General features: G+C 38.7%; 1 protein-coding gene across 1 annotated transcript in view; it reads left to right on the top strand.

Annotated features, from left to right (window-relative positions):
- The window catches only part of slc24a3 (solute carrier family 24 member 3), a 91,400-nt gene extending 72,762 nt beyond the window's left edge, over positions 1-18,638 (top strand). Inside the window, exons 4-17 of the mRNA XM_053621416.1 lie at positions 2,383-2,457; positions 3,295-3,379; positions 3,500-3,603; positions 7,566-7,640; positions 8,189-8,214; positions 8,647-8,700; positions 8,833-8,960; positions 9,692-9,852; positions 10,498-10,768; positions 10,870-11,036; positions 11,125-11,239; positions 13,793-13,905; positions 17,834-17,899; positions 18,043-18,638. Coding sequence (XP_053477391.1) covers positions 2,383-2,457; positions 3,295-3,379; positions 3,500-3,603; positions 7,566-7,640; positions 8,189-8,214; positions 8,647-8,700; positions 8,833-8,960; positions 9,692-9,852; positions 10,498-10,768; positions 10,870-11,036; positions 11,125-11,239; positions 13,793-13,905; positions 17,834-17,899; positions 18,043-18,186 — 1,584 coding nt within the window. The 3' untranslated portion in view covers positions 18,187-18,638. The remainder of the gene's footprint in view (positions 1-2,382; positions 2,458-3,294; positions 3,380-3,499; positions 3,604-7,565; positions 7,641-8,188; positions 8,215-8,646; positions 8,701-8,832; positions 8,961-9,691; positions 9,853-10,497; positions 10,769-10,869; positions 11,037-11,124; positions 11,240-13,792; positions 13,906-17,833; positions 17,900-18,042) is intronic.
- Positions 18,639-18,684: the final 46 nt, after the last annotated feature.

Raw genomic sequence — 18,684 nt, 5'->3', positions numbered from 1 at the left:
TGTTTGGAAAATGTCTTACCAAATGCCATGTGTCATTACCCATGTAAATGTTTCAGTGAGGGGGTGTGGGAGACCATTTGTGAAACACATTGCCTTCCATTTAGGTCACCTGCCCAACATGGTTAGAGTTAGTGATGATAACAACAGGAAAGGGTTAGAGGGAGGAAGAGAGAGAGTGTGTGTATGTGTTTTGGTTTTTGCATAAATCTGTGTGTTTGGGCATGTTTTTATCTCTTGGTAGTCTTGTCCCCTTTTTGATTGGTGCCTATGAGGAAAATTGCTTTTTCATAAAAACTGCAGCTTTTGTTTAAAATAAATTAAAGACTCAAAAGGTTAGTGGTTACTGAAGTTAAGGGTTAAAATTAAATGTAAGCATACCATTAATTAGTTGCAGTAGTCATTATGTCATAGGAAGGTCCACACAAGGATATTAAAACAACATTTGTTGTGGGTGCCTATGAGCCTGGCAAGGGATTTAAAAAGATCTCCAAATTATTTGAACTACATTATTACACTGTAAGGAAAATAATCTGCAGATTTCAAACGACTGCCAATTTGTCCAGGACTGGCCGTCCCAGCAAATTCAGCCCAAGGGCAGACCATCTGATGCAAAAAGAAGTCTCCAAGAACCCCAAAATTTCATTACAGGATCTGCTAGTAAGTCTTGCAACTGTTGGTGTCAAAGTGCATGCTTCTACAATCAGAAAGAGATTGCACAGATTATACCTGCATGGGAGGTGAGCCAAGAAAAAGCCTTTGCAAGACTGCAGTTTACCAGTGAGCATAGACAAAGCTCAGGCCTTTTTGAATAATGTGCTCTGGACAGACGACTCAAAGATAGAGTTGTTTGGCCACAGTAACAGCAGACATGTTTGACGCAGACCAAAGACAGCATTTCAGGAGAAGCACCTCATACCAACTGTGAAGCACGGTGGGGGAAATGTTATGGTTTGGGGTTGCTTCGCTGCCTCAGGTACTGGACAGCTTGTATTCATTGATTCAACTATGAATTCTGCATCATATTAATTGAAGACCATTAATGTGAGCCCATGTGTCCAAAAGTGGACCTTTCAACGAGATAATGATCCTAAGCACACTAGCAAATCCACCAAGGAATGGCTCAATATGAAGAAATGGAGGGTTATGGAATGGCCTAGTCAAAGCCCGGATTTGAATCCCATTGAAATGTTGTAGGGGGATTTCAAACGGGCACTACATACAAGAAAACCCTCAAACATCAACAACTGAAAGAATACTGCATGGAAGAGTGGTCAAAAATTCCAGCAAGCCAATGTCAGAGAGTGGTGGACAATTATGTAAAACACCTACATGAAGTTACTTCTGCTAAAGGGGGCAATACTAGCTTCTGAGGTCAAGGGTGTATTTACTTTTTCCACAGAAGAATATCACATCTATTGATATTTCTGTTAAATAAATGATTGAAAAAGCTAATTTTCCATGTGATTTTGTTCAAGTATATCAACTTAATTCATAGGCACTGTTTCAAAGATGATCAAAAGTTTGCTTGTTGAAATATGTAAAAAGAGCCAATTATTTCCATGGAGTGTACTTATTTTTTCACATGACTGTATATTACTATGTGTATAGAGATATGCTGTACTGCCTCACATAGAGATTCATACTCGGCTGATGCCATTGTATTTTAGGACAAGCAGATGTTGAACTAATCCCACATACACACATGTGCCTGCTGTGGGAGCAGCTCTGATATAACCACGCATTCTCAGAAATGGCCAGAGTGTTCTCAGCAAGAACATGAGGCTGAAGCTCTTGGCTGTATGCTCTCAACATATGTGACCCTTATTAAACCTTATGCACTGCAATGATGAGATCATAAATTTACAAGTAAATAATAAACTGAGGTTTAAAAAAAAAGAGTCACTTCTACCCCAGAAAGACAACCAAAGCCAGTCTAATTCCTTATGTAATATTTCCATGAATTGTGGCACGTCTGATCAGGAGCAACAGTCTGTTGAAGTGCATCTGTGTATCAAGCTGTTTTTCCATGTTGGATAACAGACATCTCAGCAGGTTGTAAATAAATCCCACAGAGCAGATTTTGCATGTTTATAGGTCCACCATTTGTTTGATCAAAATTCGAATTGATATAGATGTTCAGTAGATTCAGTTCTCAAGATTGCATTTATAAATATACAGTCATGTGAAAAAATAAGTACACCCCATGGAAATTGTTGGCTTTTTTGACATATTTTACAAACAGCAGGGGTCAACCTGTTAACAAAGCACAACCCGAGTCCCTATAGTGAGAATTTTGCCTTATTATATCTGATGTCAGTGTATGGGGTGTTAATTCTGTACTGTAGTTTGAATGAATTAACTGTGTTCTCCATTCTTCTAAAGGCCATGTACATGTTCTATGCCCTGGCCCTGGTGTGTGATGACTACTTTGTGCCATCCCTGGAGAAGATTTGTGAGGTAAACTATTGACTACAGTTAAAAAAAAAAAAAAACAACAACAACTAATGACTAGATAAGGTTTTGTTTTCATTCAAGCAAAAGCCAGTCATTATTTGTGGTCAGAAAGTTAATGGAGTTAACTGTTGTTAATGGAGTACAGTGTGCAGTGTGGCACATACAGTATGAAATATGAGGGATTTTCCAACCCACTTTTGTCCAAAATAGTGCTTACCTTCTCTTAAGCCTCTTTCTCCCAGATGCAATACCAAAATTGTATTTTACTGTCTTCAAGCAGAGCCTTAAATGTACCATTTCCTTTAACCACTTTAATATCAACAGGCTACTTTGCCTACTAACTACATACAACTGACTGAACTATTTTATCTGCAGCAAACTAAAATGAACTCAGTTGTGGCTTCTAAAATGAAACAGAAGGATGACATATAATTAGTCACATTGTATAATTAACATAATCAATAATAATTAATTCCCAAACCCTCACAAAAAGATAGAAATGGCAATTTCTGGCCCAAAACCCCCCAGAAAATGCATATTTTGTAATTCAGTGTCAGCCATCAATTATTTGTAGAACTATATATCATATTGCCATCTGTGAATGAAATATAATCTTATAGCATTATATTTGGTTTTTTAAAGAAATAACAGCAGCTGATTTGACACCTAGTCACACCTCTTGATAATGTATTTGTAGTAACATAACACATTTTTACAATTACCAGTGGTAACAAAAATACCAAGAATATTTCTTCCACACCCACAACTACATTGTGCCTCATTACTTAATTAGTGCCATGCTAATAATTTTATTGCGCTCTTTTTGTGTGTTTGCTTCAGCGCCTCCATCTCAGCGAGGATGTGGCTGGAGCAACGTTCATGGCAGCTGGCAGCTCAGCACCTGAACTCTTCACTTCTGTTATAGGTAAAATCTGCTGCCGTCCTGGTTTTGCGCTGTTGAAGCTTCTGCTCTTAATGGCAACATGACTAACTGGATGCAGTGTGTGACTTTAACTGTGCTGTAAACTCTCCTCCGTATGGATAGGAGTGTTTATCACCAAGGGAGATGTGGGAGTGGGAACAATCGTAGGTTCTGCAGTCTTCAACATCTTGTGCATCATTGGAGTGTGTGGGATCTTCGCTGGGCAGGTAAACGTGCCACTCTGTACATGTTTATATTTAGGTTTACTCATTTGGAAGATGCTTAAATCAGGTATAAATCTAATCGTAGAATATAGCTGTTACAGTGAGACATGTGCAGCAATACTGTGTGTACAACAACGGACCAGAAAAATGCAGGATAGAAAATGAATATAGAGCAGAGAATAGCAGGATTGGAGCAAGCGATAGTACTGTGGTGTGATACAAACATTCATGAAGTAGTAAATAATGAATCATACAGTATTATAAAACAAACAGAATTAACTTGCCAAGTGATGCACTTAACTTAACACTTGTGCAAAATGGGTCATCAGTCACCTCAAAAGGTAACAGCAGAGCGAACACACCCAGAATTACTGCACAGTTTACATAGAAAGTTGACTGAGGAAAGTCAACAGACAAGTATTAAGCTGTGTTAGGTTTTCCATGTGGTATATTTTCCATTTTGGATAGTCTGGCATTTTGTTCCCATGCCCGAAAACATAACAGAGAATATCTAATACACTCAAATAATTCCACAGTGCACTGCAGTACTAGTGTCCAAATAATGTACATTAGTAGGTACACAGCAACCATAATGCAATTTTCCTTTTAGAATGAATATGAACACCGTCATTCTTCGTCATTTTCATCTTCTTAATTTCTTATTCTTATTTATCTGCTACAGTGCCATTACAACTAACCATAAAAACTACGGAAACCCTTTTTAATATATTCATGTCACTGAACATGCAAAGCAAGGCTAGATAAGATCCAAGTTGTAAATGTCAGGAGTGTTACTGTATCCCCACTAGCATTTCACACTGCTTGGAATATATGCCTATCCTTTATATTTTAACATTTTACTGCATCCCCCTTATTTCCTGTTGCCATCTTTGTTCATTTTCTTTTCTTGTTTCACTCTTATCCTCGCTGGATCTGTCCCCACTGTGTACATTTGCAAGGAGAAACACTATACCACCAAATTTTATAATCTCATTAACTCTACAAGAGTTTGATTGGTTGCAATTCCAAAGGGCTGTATGTGTTATTTCAAGAGAGGCTGCTGAGATTAATACTCTTCTGAATTGATACACATATATGCTTAGTTGTGGTGTTTACTATTTGTTAGTACATTTGTGTGTTTATAAGCAGGGGATAGTGATGGGAGGCTACGGCAAGCTACTTTCATGAGTGCAGTCTTGTTAGCTTAGAGTAATCAGAAATAAGGATTTCTCCTGACCCTTTTAATTAACACTCTGACATTGAAACAGTCATAGTGTAAATAGCATACTACTCTCATACCTGCAAGTGTGTAGTAGTGTATAGAAGTGTGTAAGGCATTGAGAGGGAAAGTCACACCACACGGCCTACACTGCAGCAACATTAAGACTGCATGATGTTTGCACATCTGTGCATTGGAGAGGTAATTTTCATATCTGTGTCTGTATTTGCATTTAAACATAAAGTGGGTATGACCTAAACTAAAGACACTGAAGGAATGGGGACACTTTTTTAAACCCTCTCGTACAGTTTTTTGTTTATTCCTGCTTCTGACATTTTCTAACAAACTTAGCTGGTTCTATTTCCTAAAATATAGACATGACCAAACTAGTAGCCAAACTAAGGATGAATGAATGAGTGCTGTAATGCATGGCTGTAAATGGTCCTTCTTGTGCCAAAAATTTCATATCTGACCACTCAGCCATTTAAAAGAAAAAGATCCGTGCATCCATTTTTCATATCGCTTATCCTATACAAGGTGACGGGGGAGCCTGGAGCCTGTCCCCGGGAACATGGGGCACACAGCAGGGGATACCCAGGACGGGGTGCTAACTGATCACAGGGCACAATCGCACACCCATTCACACATCACAGACTATTTAGAGATGCCAATAAGCCTATAACGCATGTCTTCGGACCGGGGGAGGATACTGGAAAACCCCCATAGCATAGGGAGAAAACACAAACCCCAAACGCACAGGGCGGAGGCAGGATTCAAACCTTCAACCCTGGTTGTGCGAGCTAAACATACTAACCTTTAAGCCACCCATGCTTCTGGGAAAACATGCCAATCCTGTTCATTATTTTTGTCGCATCCTGATGCACACCTCTACTCTGAACTAGCTTTCTTAAAAAAACATTTTTTTAAAGAATAGTGCACCTCCTATTTGGATCTGTATTTGTATCTCTTTTATAACACATTATATGTTTCTTCCAAATAATATATTCATATGATACGTGTGATAGGTTTTCATATTCGGTGACACGCCACATACTCTGTCCTGGTACCAATGACCATATCTATATGCCTTCTCTCCCAATTTTAAAGTGCTGAGATCTGCTTTCTCATGTCCTTACTCATCCTGGCCGCATTCCTTCTCATTCACATGCACACTCAATAAGATAGAAACACACACCTACACACACACACACACACGGAACTGACCACACAGAGGTTGGACTGCCTAACAAAAGTGCACGAAGTGCTGAGCAAGTGTGCATCAAGAATGGTGTTAAAAGCCTTCCACTGTAGTGCAACCTGTGGTCGTCATGGCAACTCTGACAGCGGCATGAGGTACCTGTTTTGCCATGGCACTTCCGCCACTCAAACGTCGACTTTGCTGCTTTATATAGCAAGCACATTACTTACGTCAACATTACAAGCTTTTACAGCTGCTCCTTCCCTTCTTCCCTTCACTCACCAGATCCTGACCAGAAGTGTGGCTTTGTATGGTGCTTACTCTCTCACTTCCGATCCACAGACTGTCTCTCTGTAGTTTCAGGCAAAGTCCTTTAGAGAAACCAGAGCAATCACAGAATCTAGTTTAATATGTCTGAACTGAATCATTGTGGTTAAAAGAAAACACCACCCTAAAACACATTCAATATTTTTTATTACTGAAATATTTTGGATTTGTGTAGGAATTCAGGTGTTAATTTGTTGTTTGATGCAGTGTTTTTGTTCTCATGAGAATTTTGCAGTCTCCTATACTGACGTCACAGAGGGACTTTTTTGGCACAAGTGCAATTGTGTTTAATACAGTAGGAGAAAAAAAAATCAATGTCTCATGTCTCACATCTCTCACTTCACAGGCACAGTGTTCAAGTTTTGCTGTTAGCTCAAAAAGCAAAAGAGCAAGGGCTTCTTTTTTCACTAACCATTTTTTCCTGCAACGTTCATTGTCATATTAATAAGTAATACATGCTTGTACTGACATACACACAGATGAGGAGGTGAAAGAGGTGGACAGGGTAAAGGACTAAAGTACTGTTGCACCACTCTCTTTAGGAAAAGATGAAGCAAGGTCTAAATACCATTCGGTGCCACTGTCAGCACCTAGTTGAATGGCAATGTGGAAAATTTAGGAAACTGTTGAAAAAGAACATAGACCTACATGCAGATAAAATATGTTTAAATGTAAAAAGTCAACTCATAATTTCATTGCAAAATAAATCTTGTATAAATGCCATTGAAGTTCACTTGTTAATTTTTTAAAGATTTACAAGTCATTCAGGGTGGATTTCTCCATTAAGTGTAGGCAGTAAGGGCTGTGTGTTCAGTGTGATATGTGCAGTGTGACATTTAACTATGCATACACACACGCGCGCGCGTTCACACGAACACACACGCATACACAAGCAAATTGACTTCATACAGACAGATATAAGAATAAAAATAATAACCGTGGTACATAAATTGAAAAAAGGACTTGAATGAATGAATACAGTTTGAAAAGTAAACATGAAACAGAAAATCATTCCACTCATAACTTACTCTTACTCATTTTCTGACACAGTGAAAACCCTTTGTCACAATGACAATCTGCTATATGAGCTCATAAAGAAACATCAAATTAATCATGATGTTACTTTGCTCTCAGTTCTCTGCAACTCATTTGGATACTTTGATGCTAACTCCACTCTCTCTCTCTCTCTCTCTCCCTTCCTCGTCTTTCCCTGGTGTGCAGGCCGTGCGTCTCTCCTGCTGGACACTAATGAGGGACTCCACGTACTACACTATCTCAGTGGCCACTCTGATCGTGGTGAGTAGAGGCTCTAAGTGGTTTCTCATGCTTCTCTGAAGCCTGTGACTCTTCTCACACAGCAGGAGAAGAGAAGCAAGCAGCTGTCCCTGGGGGTCCATATCCTAGACTACACGCCTCTTATTTACACACCCAGCATGGTAGCTGGAGTCGGGCAATGCAAACACTTACATGTATTGCGTTATGTACACATAGCATTGTTACTCTGAAGTATCCGAAGTACTGAGTTCATTTTACTTATTATACACTTGTTTAGTGTTGTATAAACAGTCATTTGCATTGCAAATGAGTTGAACACAAGTTTGATTACATTTAGTAAAAATGTGTAATATTAAATATACTGTTTAAAGATGTGTGTGTGTGAGAGAGAGAGAGAGAGACAATGAAATATATAGTTCCTCTTCTGTTGACATATATAGTAATTTATATCTTCAGAAGGTCGTATATGGGAACGTTGTGTATTACTGCCCCCTGCTGATAAATTTAGGTCAATGCATTTTATTTCTTTGGTCTATCTAGTATAAACATACGTTTCTCTCTTTTTCCAGTTTATCTATGACGAGAAGGTTACATGGTAAGTCAGCTTCATATCCTCATTAACTTCAGGTGAACATTCCCTTTTGTAAATTATAATGCAACAGATTGAGGGCAGTGGTGACTCAATGGCTCTGGGTTACTGATCAGAAGGTGGGGCATTTAAGCCCCAGCACCACCATGCTGCCAGTGTTGTGCCCTTGAGCAAGGCCTTTAACCCTCTCTGCCCCAGGGACTCTGTATCATGGCTGATCCTGCACTCTGACCCCAGACTCCTAAAAAGCTGGGATATGCAGAGATAAGAATTCCACTGTGCTATAATGTGTATAAGACAAATTAATGGCTTCTTCGCAGTGTCATATATTTCTTCCCATTATGTTTTTAACTAATATCTTGGAATGATATTTCAATTAATCAATGCTACAACGACACATTTATATTTTAATCAAAGTTTGTGTGTTGCATTTTAAAGGTGGGAATCTCTTGTCCTGATTTTGATGTACCTGGTTTACATTTTAATAATGAAGTAAGTTTATTGGTCTTTTCCAAACAAAGTCTAATTAAGAGATGTAATAAGTATTTTTATAATGTTATATACATTTATACGTTTACTGAAACATTTGTATCTTCTGTCATTGATCACGGCTGTGCCAACCAGGTGTAACTCGTATCTGCTACACTACTTTGAGTGGAGGAAGAAGAAAGCTACAAACCTGGGAAATGGTACAGCGAGCAGCACAGACCTTGATGATGGATGTGATGCTACCGCTGTGCTACTCAAAAAAGGTAATAAGAAGAGCAAATGCCAAAAATTCACCTAATTTATTAGTAAAAATTAGTTAGAATAATAACATTAAATAAAGTTATACTGTAATGTTTGAGTAAAGATTAAGGAGAGTGGTTGTAAATACAGTTCCCTCCACTAATATTGGCACCCTTGGTAAATATGAGCAAAGAAGGCTGTGAAAATTTGTCTTTATTGTTTAACCTTTTGATCTTTTAGAAAAAAAAAAATCACAAAAATACCCTGTTCTCATGGATATCAAACAATTGCAAACACAACACAGGTTTATCAAAAAAAAAATGTATTTGTTAAATATAGGTGTGCAACAATTATTGGCACCCCTATGAAAAATATATTTGAAGTATATTCCCATTGATATTTTACATTTTCTTTAGGACACCTGGGTGACTAGGAACAGGAAATTGTTCAACCATGACTTCCTGTTTCACAGGGTTATAAATATGAGGCAACACACAGGCCAAATTCCCTTAGTCATTCATAACAATGGATAAGACCAAGGAATGTGATGTGCGCAAAAGGTTGTTGAGTTTCACAAAATGGGAAGTGTTTATAAGAAAATAGCAAAAGCATTGAAAATGCCCATTTCCACCATTAGGGCAATGATTAAGAAGTTCCAGTCAACTGGAAATGTTATGAATCAACCTGGAAATGGACGTGTGTCTATATTGTCTGAACGCACTGTATACATTTTAATGTTTTCTTCTGTGTGCAGCGAATTTCCACAGGAAGCCATCAGTACTGATGGTGGATGAGTTGCTGTCTGCATACCCACACCAGCTCTCCTTCTCTGAAGCTGGCATGAGGATCATGATCACAAGCCACTTTTCTCCACGCACCCGACTTACCATGGCCTCCCGCATGCTCATCATGGAGGTCAGGATCACAAATCTGGAACACACACACACACACACAGATAAAAGCGTCTGCTAAATGAATAAATGTAAATGTAAATGTAAGTTGATTTTCAGTTGAATTTGGGGAAACCACTTGAAGCATTCATTGTGTTTTCACTTGCTTATGTTTGATTTGTTCATTGCAGCAACTGAAAGTCTGTAAATTTTGACAATAAACCTCATTTGCTATGGGGGTTGAATAATTTTGATTGCAACTGTATGTCATCCAAAGATTAATATGCAGGGAAAAAACCCAGGAAAATTTAAATCCATTACACAATTTTACAGATTTATAGTACAGTACGAATGTTTTAGCCAATTCTGTAAAGCTAAATTCTCCTTGGTATGTATTTTTCATGTAAATATTTTTATGTTTAATAGAGTGGGGTGATATCGTATAATATTTATTAACCATTTTCTATAATGTTAACTTTCAGTGGCACAAAAAACATTGTTTTTTGCACGTAAAATCAGACATGTGCTGAGGAAATGGCGAATAAAACTTGACAACAGTCTCAAAATTAATCAAGACTCCTTTTTACTCAACTGTGAAATGTAAGTATACCTATATATGTTGTGATGGGTAGAACAGCAGTAAATCAGTGTGTTTTGTGTATTTTTACAGCGGCAGCGTCTCATCAATGGTCATTTCAGTAATGGGGATTCAGAGGTGACAGTCAAATTTCCTGTAAGGCGTGGAATGGAGAACGGCATAGTGGGTGTAGAGCGAGGCCTGAACACATGGAGGAACGGGCATCGTGATGATGACACACGAGGGGCAGATCCTGGCACTGATACAGAGAATGAGAATGAGGATAATGAGAACAATGAGAATGATGAAGAAGAGGAGGAGGAAGATGAGAATGAAGGACCCTTTGTTCCTTTCCACTGCCCAGGTAGCTTCTAATAACCTGATTAACAAAAGCATATGTAATGGCGTCTTTTTCTATTCACTGATTTTCTGTGTGTATGTGTGTGTATGTGTGTTTGCGTACAGGGGGCATGTGCAATAAGGTGAAGTGGCTGCTGGCATGGCCGCTGAGTCTGCTGCTTTTCTTCACGGTGCCCAACTGTGCCTCGCCTCGCTGGGAGCGCTGGTTCATGGTCACCTTCATCACCTCCACACTCTGGATCGCTGGCTTCTCTTACATCATGGTGTGGATGGTGAGAGAATCTATTTCCTACTTTATTTTTGTGTGATTTTTTTTTTTTTTTCAAAAATACTTGATGCTATTCTTCCGGCTCTGTCCAGGTGACAGTCATCGGCTTCACTCTGGGCATCCCAGATGTCATTATGGGAATCACATTTTTGGCTGCAGGCACCAGTGTCCCTGACTGCATGGCGAGCCTTATAGTAGCACGGCAAGGTGGGCACAAGAGAAACCAAAAATAGTCAACAATTTGTCAAAACTGGTTATATGGGCCATCTTTCACATATTTGCTTTCTTTTAAAAATATTCATATTGCTTTATTAATAGAAAAAAGGCTATCTTCATCCTGAAACACAATATACAGTGAGGGAAAAAAGTATTTGATCCCCTGCTGATTTTGTACGTTTGCCCACTGACAAAGAAATGATCAGTCTATAATTTTAATGGTAGTTGTATTTGAACAGTGAGAGACAGAATAACAACAAAAAAATCCAGAAAAACGCATGTCAAAAATTTTATAAATTAATTTGCATTTTAATGAGGGAAAAAAGTATTTGACCCCCTCTCAATCAGAAAGATTTCTGGCTCCCAGGTGTCTTTTATACAGGTAACGAGCTGAGATTAGGAGCACACTCTTAAAGGGAGTGCTCCTAATATCAGTTTGTTACCTGTATAAAAGACACCTGTCCACAGAAGCAATCAATCAGTCATATTCCAAACTCTCCACCATGGCCAAGACCAAAGAGCTCTCCAAGGATGTCAGGGACAAGATTGTAGACCTACACAAGTCTGGAATGGGCTACAAGACCATTGCCAAGCAGCTTGGTGAGAAGGTGACAACAGTTGGTGCGATTATTCGCAAATGGAAGAAGCACAAAAGAACTGTCAATCTCCCTCGGCCTGGGGCTCCATGCAAGATCTCACCTCGTGGAGTTGCATTGATCATGAGAACAGTGAGGAATCAGCCCAGAACTACACGGGAGGATCTTGTCAATGATCTCAAGGCAGCTGGGAGCATAGTCACCAAGAAAACAATCGGTAACACACTACGCCGTGAAGGACTGAAATCCTGCAGCGCGCGCAAGGTCCGCTGCTCAAGAAAACACATATACATGCCTGTCTGAAGTTTGCCAATGAACATCTGAATGATTCTGAGGACAACTGGGTGAAAGTGTTGTGGTCAGATGAGACCAAAATGGAGCTCTTTGGCATCAACTCAACTCGCCGTGTTTGGAGGAGGAGGAATGCTGCCTATGACCCCTGGAACACCATCCCCACCGTCAAACATGGAGGTGGAAACATTATGCTTTGGGGTTTTTTTTCTGCTAAGGGGACAGAACAACTTCACCGCATCAAAGGGACGATGGACAGGGCCATGTACTGTCAAATCTTGGGTGAAAACCTCCTTCCCTCAGACAGGGCATTGAAAATGGGTCGTGGATGGATATTCCAGCATGACAATGACCCAAAACACACGGCCAAGGCAACAAAGGGGTGGCTCAAGAAGAAGCACATTAAGGTCCTGGAGTGACCTAGGCAGTCTCCAGACCTTAATCCCATAGAAAATCTGTGGAGGGAGCTGAAGGTTCGAGTTGCCAAACGTCAGCCTCGAAACCTTAATGACTTGGAGAAGATCTGCAAAGAGGAGTGGGACAAAATCCCTCCTGAGATGTGTGCAAACCTGGTGGCCAATTACAAGAAACGTCTGACCTGTGTGATTGCCAACAAGGGTTTTTAAACCAAGTACTAAGTCATGTTTTGCAGAGGGGTCAAATACTTATTTCCCTCATTAAAATGCAAATCAATTTATAACATTTTTGATGTGCGTTTTTCTGGATTTTTTTGTTGTTATTCTGTCTCTCACTGTTCAAATAAATCTACCATTAAAATTATAGACTGATCATTTCTTTGTCAGTGGGTAAACATACAAAATCAGCAGGGGATCAAATACTTTTTTCCCTCACTGTATATATATATATATATATATATATATATATATATATATATATATATATATATATATATATATATAGCAAAATACTAGTCATGTTCTATGTGATTCTGGTCCTAATTTCTTGGTTGTTGCTGTATTTTCACTGTACTGTGAGAAGTGGTTTGTTTGCCACAGTGACACCACAGGGGGACATTGTTAACACACTTACAATGCTGGTGCAGTTACAATGGAGTTTAATAGGAGGGAAAAAATTATTATCTTAAACATAATGGATAACAGGTAGGTTTTGCTATTAGATCCTAAAAACTAAAGAACAGGAACTTCTATTCTTTTCAGGAACATTGTCCTGTCATATTAATGAGAAATCCAGCATAGCAGTAATAGAGACAGTTAACGTTAGACTCAGAATCCCAGAATGCAATGCTGTTATACAAAAGAAGTGACACATTCAGCTCATACTCAGCTCATCTAGTTAGCTATCTATGAGATGATGAGTTCTAGCACAATGTGCAGATGAGCAGCTGAGAGAGCTGGACAGAGTAAAGGATTAAAGTACTGCTGCACTGGTCTCTTTAGGCAGAGATGAAGCAAGAGCTAAATCAAATGGCATTGTGGGTAATGTAGGAAAACATTAACGATAGTAAAAACAGATGTAACCATAAACTAAAAAATAAATAAATAAATAAATAAATAAAAGTAAAATCAGAATTTTGATTTAGGTGGGTTTTGACTTTAAGGACCAATGTATCCTCTACATACTGTTAACTGCTGGTCATTTTACATTTCTCATCCTTCTTTCTTATACTGTTTGCCAGGCCTAGGTGATATGGCCGTGTCTAACTCCATTGGCAGTAATGTTTTTGATATACTGGTTGGTCTGGGGCTGCCCTGGACTCTCCAGACTCTCGCTATTGACTACGGCTCAACAGTAAGTAACCACATAATAATATGAATTCCTGTTCAGTATATGGTTAATTTTCCAGTAGCACTCACATTATAGCCACTATAAAGCACTAAATGTAGGTTTATTTGTTATTGTATGCTAAGTTTTCACTCTTTCTTTTACAATTTATGGATAATTATCTTCCATCTATATATCATTCCTAATAACTGAGGACATTTTACTTTTAACTATGACCCAATTTTCTTGCTCCAAAATGTTTTGCTTAGTGTAGGAAGAAAGGAGGAAAGGGTGAGCAGAATGAAACAGATTTAGAAGAAGGAAGAAATTGTATTTATCCAAGAGAAACATTGTGTACACCTGTTAGATGGCTTTAAAAGTTCCTGTCCGCTCCAGACTCAATGCACATGTTGAGAATGTTCCACAGCTCCTCTAAGACAAATACAGAGAGCTTATTTTGGAAGTGATCTGCAGCCAATCTGTTTTGTCAGTCTGTCAGATTCTGTGAAAGCCTAGTCCACTTGGAAGCGACTTGACATTTTGCTGACTTAACCAACACCATATTTCCTCTCCACAAGTCTGTTTTTAACATCCATTTGATTTGAGCGTTTGGAGTGGGTTTCCTAAAAATTTCTAAACAGATGGCGTGCGTCCACTCATAATATCCGTATATACTGTGTGATAAACAGAAACCAGGGATTGATCTCGCCTTATCAACTATCCTGGAATATATGTGTGGTGCAGCTTGTTTCTTGACTGGGACCAAAAAGAGAGCCCTATCCACAGGCCTTAGCATCATTCCACTAGTTACCAGTGAATTACAGAAATGAAACATCATTCCTCCAGGACCATGGTGCTACACAAAACAACACACCGACCACATGAGACGACACAGAACTAAATAAGACCTACACATTTCTACATAGTGCACGTGCAAACAAGTGCAAACAACACAAGACAGTACAGTAACGACTAAAAACAGGACAATGGGCACAGTAAGTGACAGCGTAGTGCCGACCAGCACACAGTTCTAGTGCGGAATTGTCAGATATAACAGGTAGTGCAAATGAATAACAATATAATAAAAATGGTGTGAATGTAAACATAACATACTATGACATAGTATTCAGCAGATTAGCTTAAATAGCAGTTACTGCGGTAACAGCCAGGTAAAGAGTATTGTTGTGACAAGAAATTATTTATTTATAAATGCATTATCAGCAAAAGTACAGGTAGTCAGCACACAAATGGGTCAAAATTGCAAGGGGAGTGGGATGGTGTTCAGTTAAGTGTGTGTGTGTCCGTGCGTGCGTGTGTGCGTATATCAGTCCAGTCTTTGAGTACTGAGGAGTCTGATGGCTTGGGGGCAGAAGCTGTTACACAGTCTGGCCGTGAGGGCCTGAATGTGGCTTTGCGGATGCAGAGTGTGGTGTAAATATCTATGATGCAAGGAAGAGAAACCCCAATGATCTTCTCAGCTGTCCTCACTATCCGCTTCAGGGTCTTGCGATCCGATATGGTGCAATTTCTGAGCCAGACAGTGATGCAGCTGCTCGTGATTCTCTCAATAGTTCCTCTGTAGAATGTTCCTCTGTAGAATAGGCTTTTTTCAGCCTTCGCAGAAAGTAGAGATGCTGCTGGGCTTTCTTAGTTATGGAGCTGGTGTTGAGGGACCAGGTGAGGTTTTCCGGAAGTTGAACATCAAGGAATTTGGTACTCCTGACGAGCTCCACGGAGGAGCCGTCGATGTACAGCAGATAGTGGTCGCTACCTGCTCTCCTGAAGTCAACAAACATCTCTTTATTCAAGATCTTACTGTGTGTTTTTAAAGTCTTGCATGGACTCGACATATATATTTCAGATCTCTTCTGCTTTCGCTTTTCCCAGCGAATCCTCTTCTCAGTTGTTACTAACCATTCCAAAGTCACGATTAAAAACCAAAGGTGATTGGGCCTTTTCTGTAATGGCACCAAGACTTATAGTAGTTTGTAAACTTAGAATAGTTTGCCCCTCTCTATCAGATCCTCCCGTACAATAAACTCATTTAAATAATTTCTTAAAACTTTTTTTTTCAAGCTTATCTATAATCTGCCCTGTTTTTTTTTGTTTGTTTGTTTGTTTTGCCACACTAGCTGCTTATTTCCTGGTCTTAATTATATCTGATTTGTTTTCTTATAATGATTATTTGTCTATATACTTATTTTAATTATATTTTATGTTATCATTTTAACGTATTTCCTGTTATACCTGATGTGCAGCACTTTGGTAATCACTCGTGTTTTTTTAAACATGCTATATAAATAAATTTGATCTTGACCTTCAAATTCCATCAGATGTCACTGTGGCTGAATTCTTTGTTTGAACAGCCAAAAAAGGAAAGTCGGGATTTGTCCCTGTTTTTACTGCCTATAACATCTTGAATTCTCACCTCAAACCATAAATATATTTTATTTATATTTTATACCAGAACAACATGGAAATGTTTTTTTTTTCTTTTTATTATATTATTTGAAACACTATAGTTAAAAACACTCAGTTTGCCTAAAGATGTAAGTCTGATTTCCATACAGTATTTAGGTCAGTAATGCCAGGAGAACTACAGGTGCATCGCAAAAATTTTGAATATAATGGAAAAGTTTTTTTTCCCGTAATTTAATTCAAAAAGTGGCACTTTCATATATTCTAGAGTTATTACAAATAAAGTGAAATATTTCAAGCCTTTTTTTTTGTTTTAATCTTGATGATTATGGCTTACAGCACATGGAAATCAAAAATCCAGTATCTCAGACCATTAGCATAAAGAATTTATAATACAGAAATATCGACCTTCTGAAAAGTATGTTAGTTTATGCACTCAATGCTTGGTTGGAGCTCCTTTTGCATGAATTACTGCATCAATGCGGCGTGGCATGGAGGCAATCAGCCTGTGGCACTGCTGAGGCGTTCTGAAAGCCCAGGTTGCTTTGATAGCGGCCATCAGCTCTTCTGTATTGTTGGGTCTGGTGTCTATCATAGATTCTCTATCAGGGTCAGGTCAGGCGAGTTGGCTGGCCAGTCAAGCACAGTAATACCATGGTCAATAAACCAATTACTAGTAGTTTTGGCACTGTGGGCAGGTGCTGAGTCCTGCTGGAAAAGGAAATCAGCATCTCCATAAAGTTTGTCAGCAGATGGAAGCATGAAGCATTCTAAAATCTCCTGGTAGATGCTGCATTGACTCTCGAGTTGAGAAAACACGCTGGACCAACGCCAGCAAATGACATGGCACCCCAAATCATCACTGACTGTGAAACTTCACACTGGACTTCAAGCAACTTGGATTCTGTTCCTCTCCACTCATCCTCCAGACTCTGGGACCTTGATTTCCAAATTAAATGCAACATTTACTTTCATCTTCCCCATGATTGTGGTTGTGTGTACTGAACCAGACTGAGACATTAAAGGCTCAGGAAACATTTGCAGGTGTTTTGAGTTAATTAGCTGATTAGAACTCTTCTCAGGTCTAAATTTCTGTATTATAAGTTCTTTATTGTAATATTCTGAGATACTGGATTTTTGATTTCCATGAGCTGTAAGCCATAATCATCAAGATTAAAACAAAAAAATCTTGAAATATTTCACTTTGTGTAATGAATCTAGATTATATGAAAGTACCACTTTTTGAATTAAATTATGGGAAAATTGTACTTTTCCATTGTATTCTAATTTTTCAAGATGCACATGTATGTATATATTCACCCTGTAAAGAGTTTTCCCAGGTCAACACACATATTTCAGTCTTGGCCTGCACAATAGGTTTGGACCACTAGAGGGAGGTAATGTTTGAAATGCAAAAAATTCTATTCTACCCTTTGTACCAGTTGTACTAGTAAGATCTGCATGTTACCTTTTGTTTATCTGTACCATAAAAATCAGTAATAGTATATAATATTTAAATATTTATATTTTTACCTAGATTCATCTCAACAGCAAAGGCCTCATTTTCTCTGTTGGACTGCTCTTAGCATCTGTGTTTCTCACGGTAAGCCTCAAGCATGGATGCATGTGTTTTATTCCTTGTGTCTGCTTCTAAATTGGTAGTATTTCTGAATATTTTTGTAATTATCTCCATTTAGGTCAAGCTGTTAAAAGAATTCACAGTACATGGATGATTCTCTCTTTCAGGTTCTGGGTGTGCATCTGAATAAGTGGACCCTGGACAAACGTCTGGGCTTTGCATGTGTCCTGATGTATGCTGTTTTCCTGTGTTTCTCCATCCTTATTGAATTCAATGTCTTCATCTTTGTAAATCTGCCCACTTGTCAGTGACACCACTCTTCTTGATCACTACCCTCTCTTGGTCGGTTCTATGAGGACTTGTCATTCCTCGTCTGAGGAAGATCTGACCTGTCCTTTATGAAAACTTTCTTCTCGATCCAGTAAATCCTCCCTTTTTTCCACTTGTGATGGAGCATTTGGTCAGTGGCTTTGGCCAGTGGAAAGAGGAAAGGAGAGGAGCAGATATGCATGGTGGATCTGTTCAAAGGTGCAAACTTCTTAGACAGGACCGGGAGATGGACAAAGATGACTACTGCCTGGTTTGATGTGAAAACAAAAAGGTTTGAATATTTTATATGAATATTAATAACTGAATTGTTATTGAAATATTAAGAATTTTATGTCTGTGTGTTTTGATTACATGTGTTTTATTAGCTGCTAAACTGGCTACGAAAAGGTCAGACTGAAGACCATGGCCATGATGTACTGAGTACTTATGGATACATAAAGTTTATGATTTTGAAAGATTTCTTAAAAGATTACTTTAGA

Source organism: Ictalurus furcatus, chromosome 3 (assembly GCF_023375685.1).
Source record: "Ictalurus furcatus strain D&B chromosome 3, Billie_1.0, whole genome shotgun sequence".
NCBI lineage: Eukaryota > Metazoa > Chordata > Actinopteri > Siluriformes > Ictaluridae > Ictalurus > Ictalurus furcatus.
The sequence above is the reverse complement of the archived record's forward strand: the minus strand, read 5'-3'. Positions and strand labels throughout refer to the sequence as shown.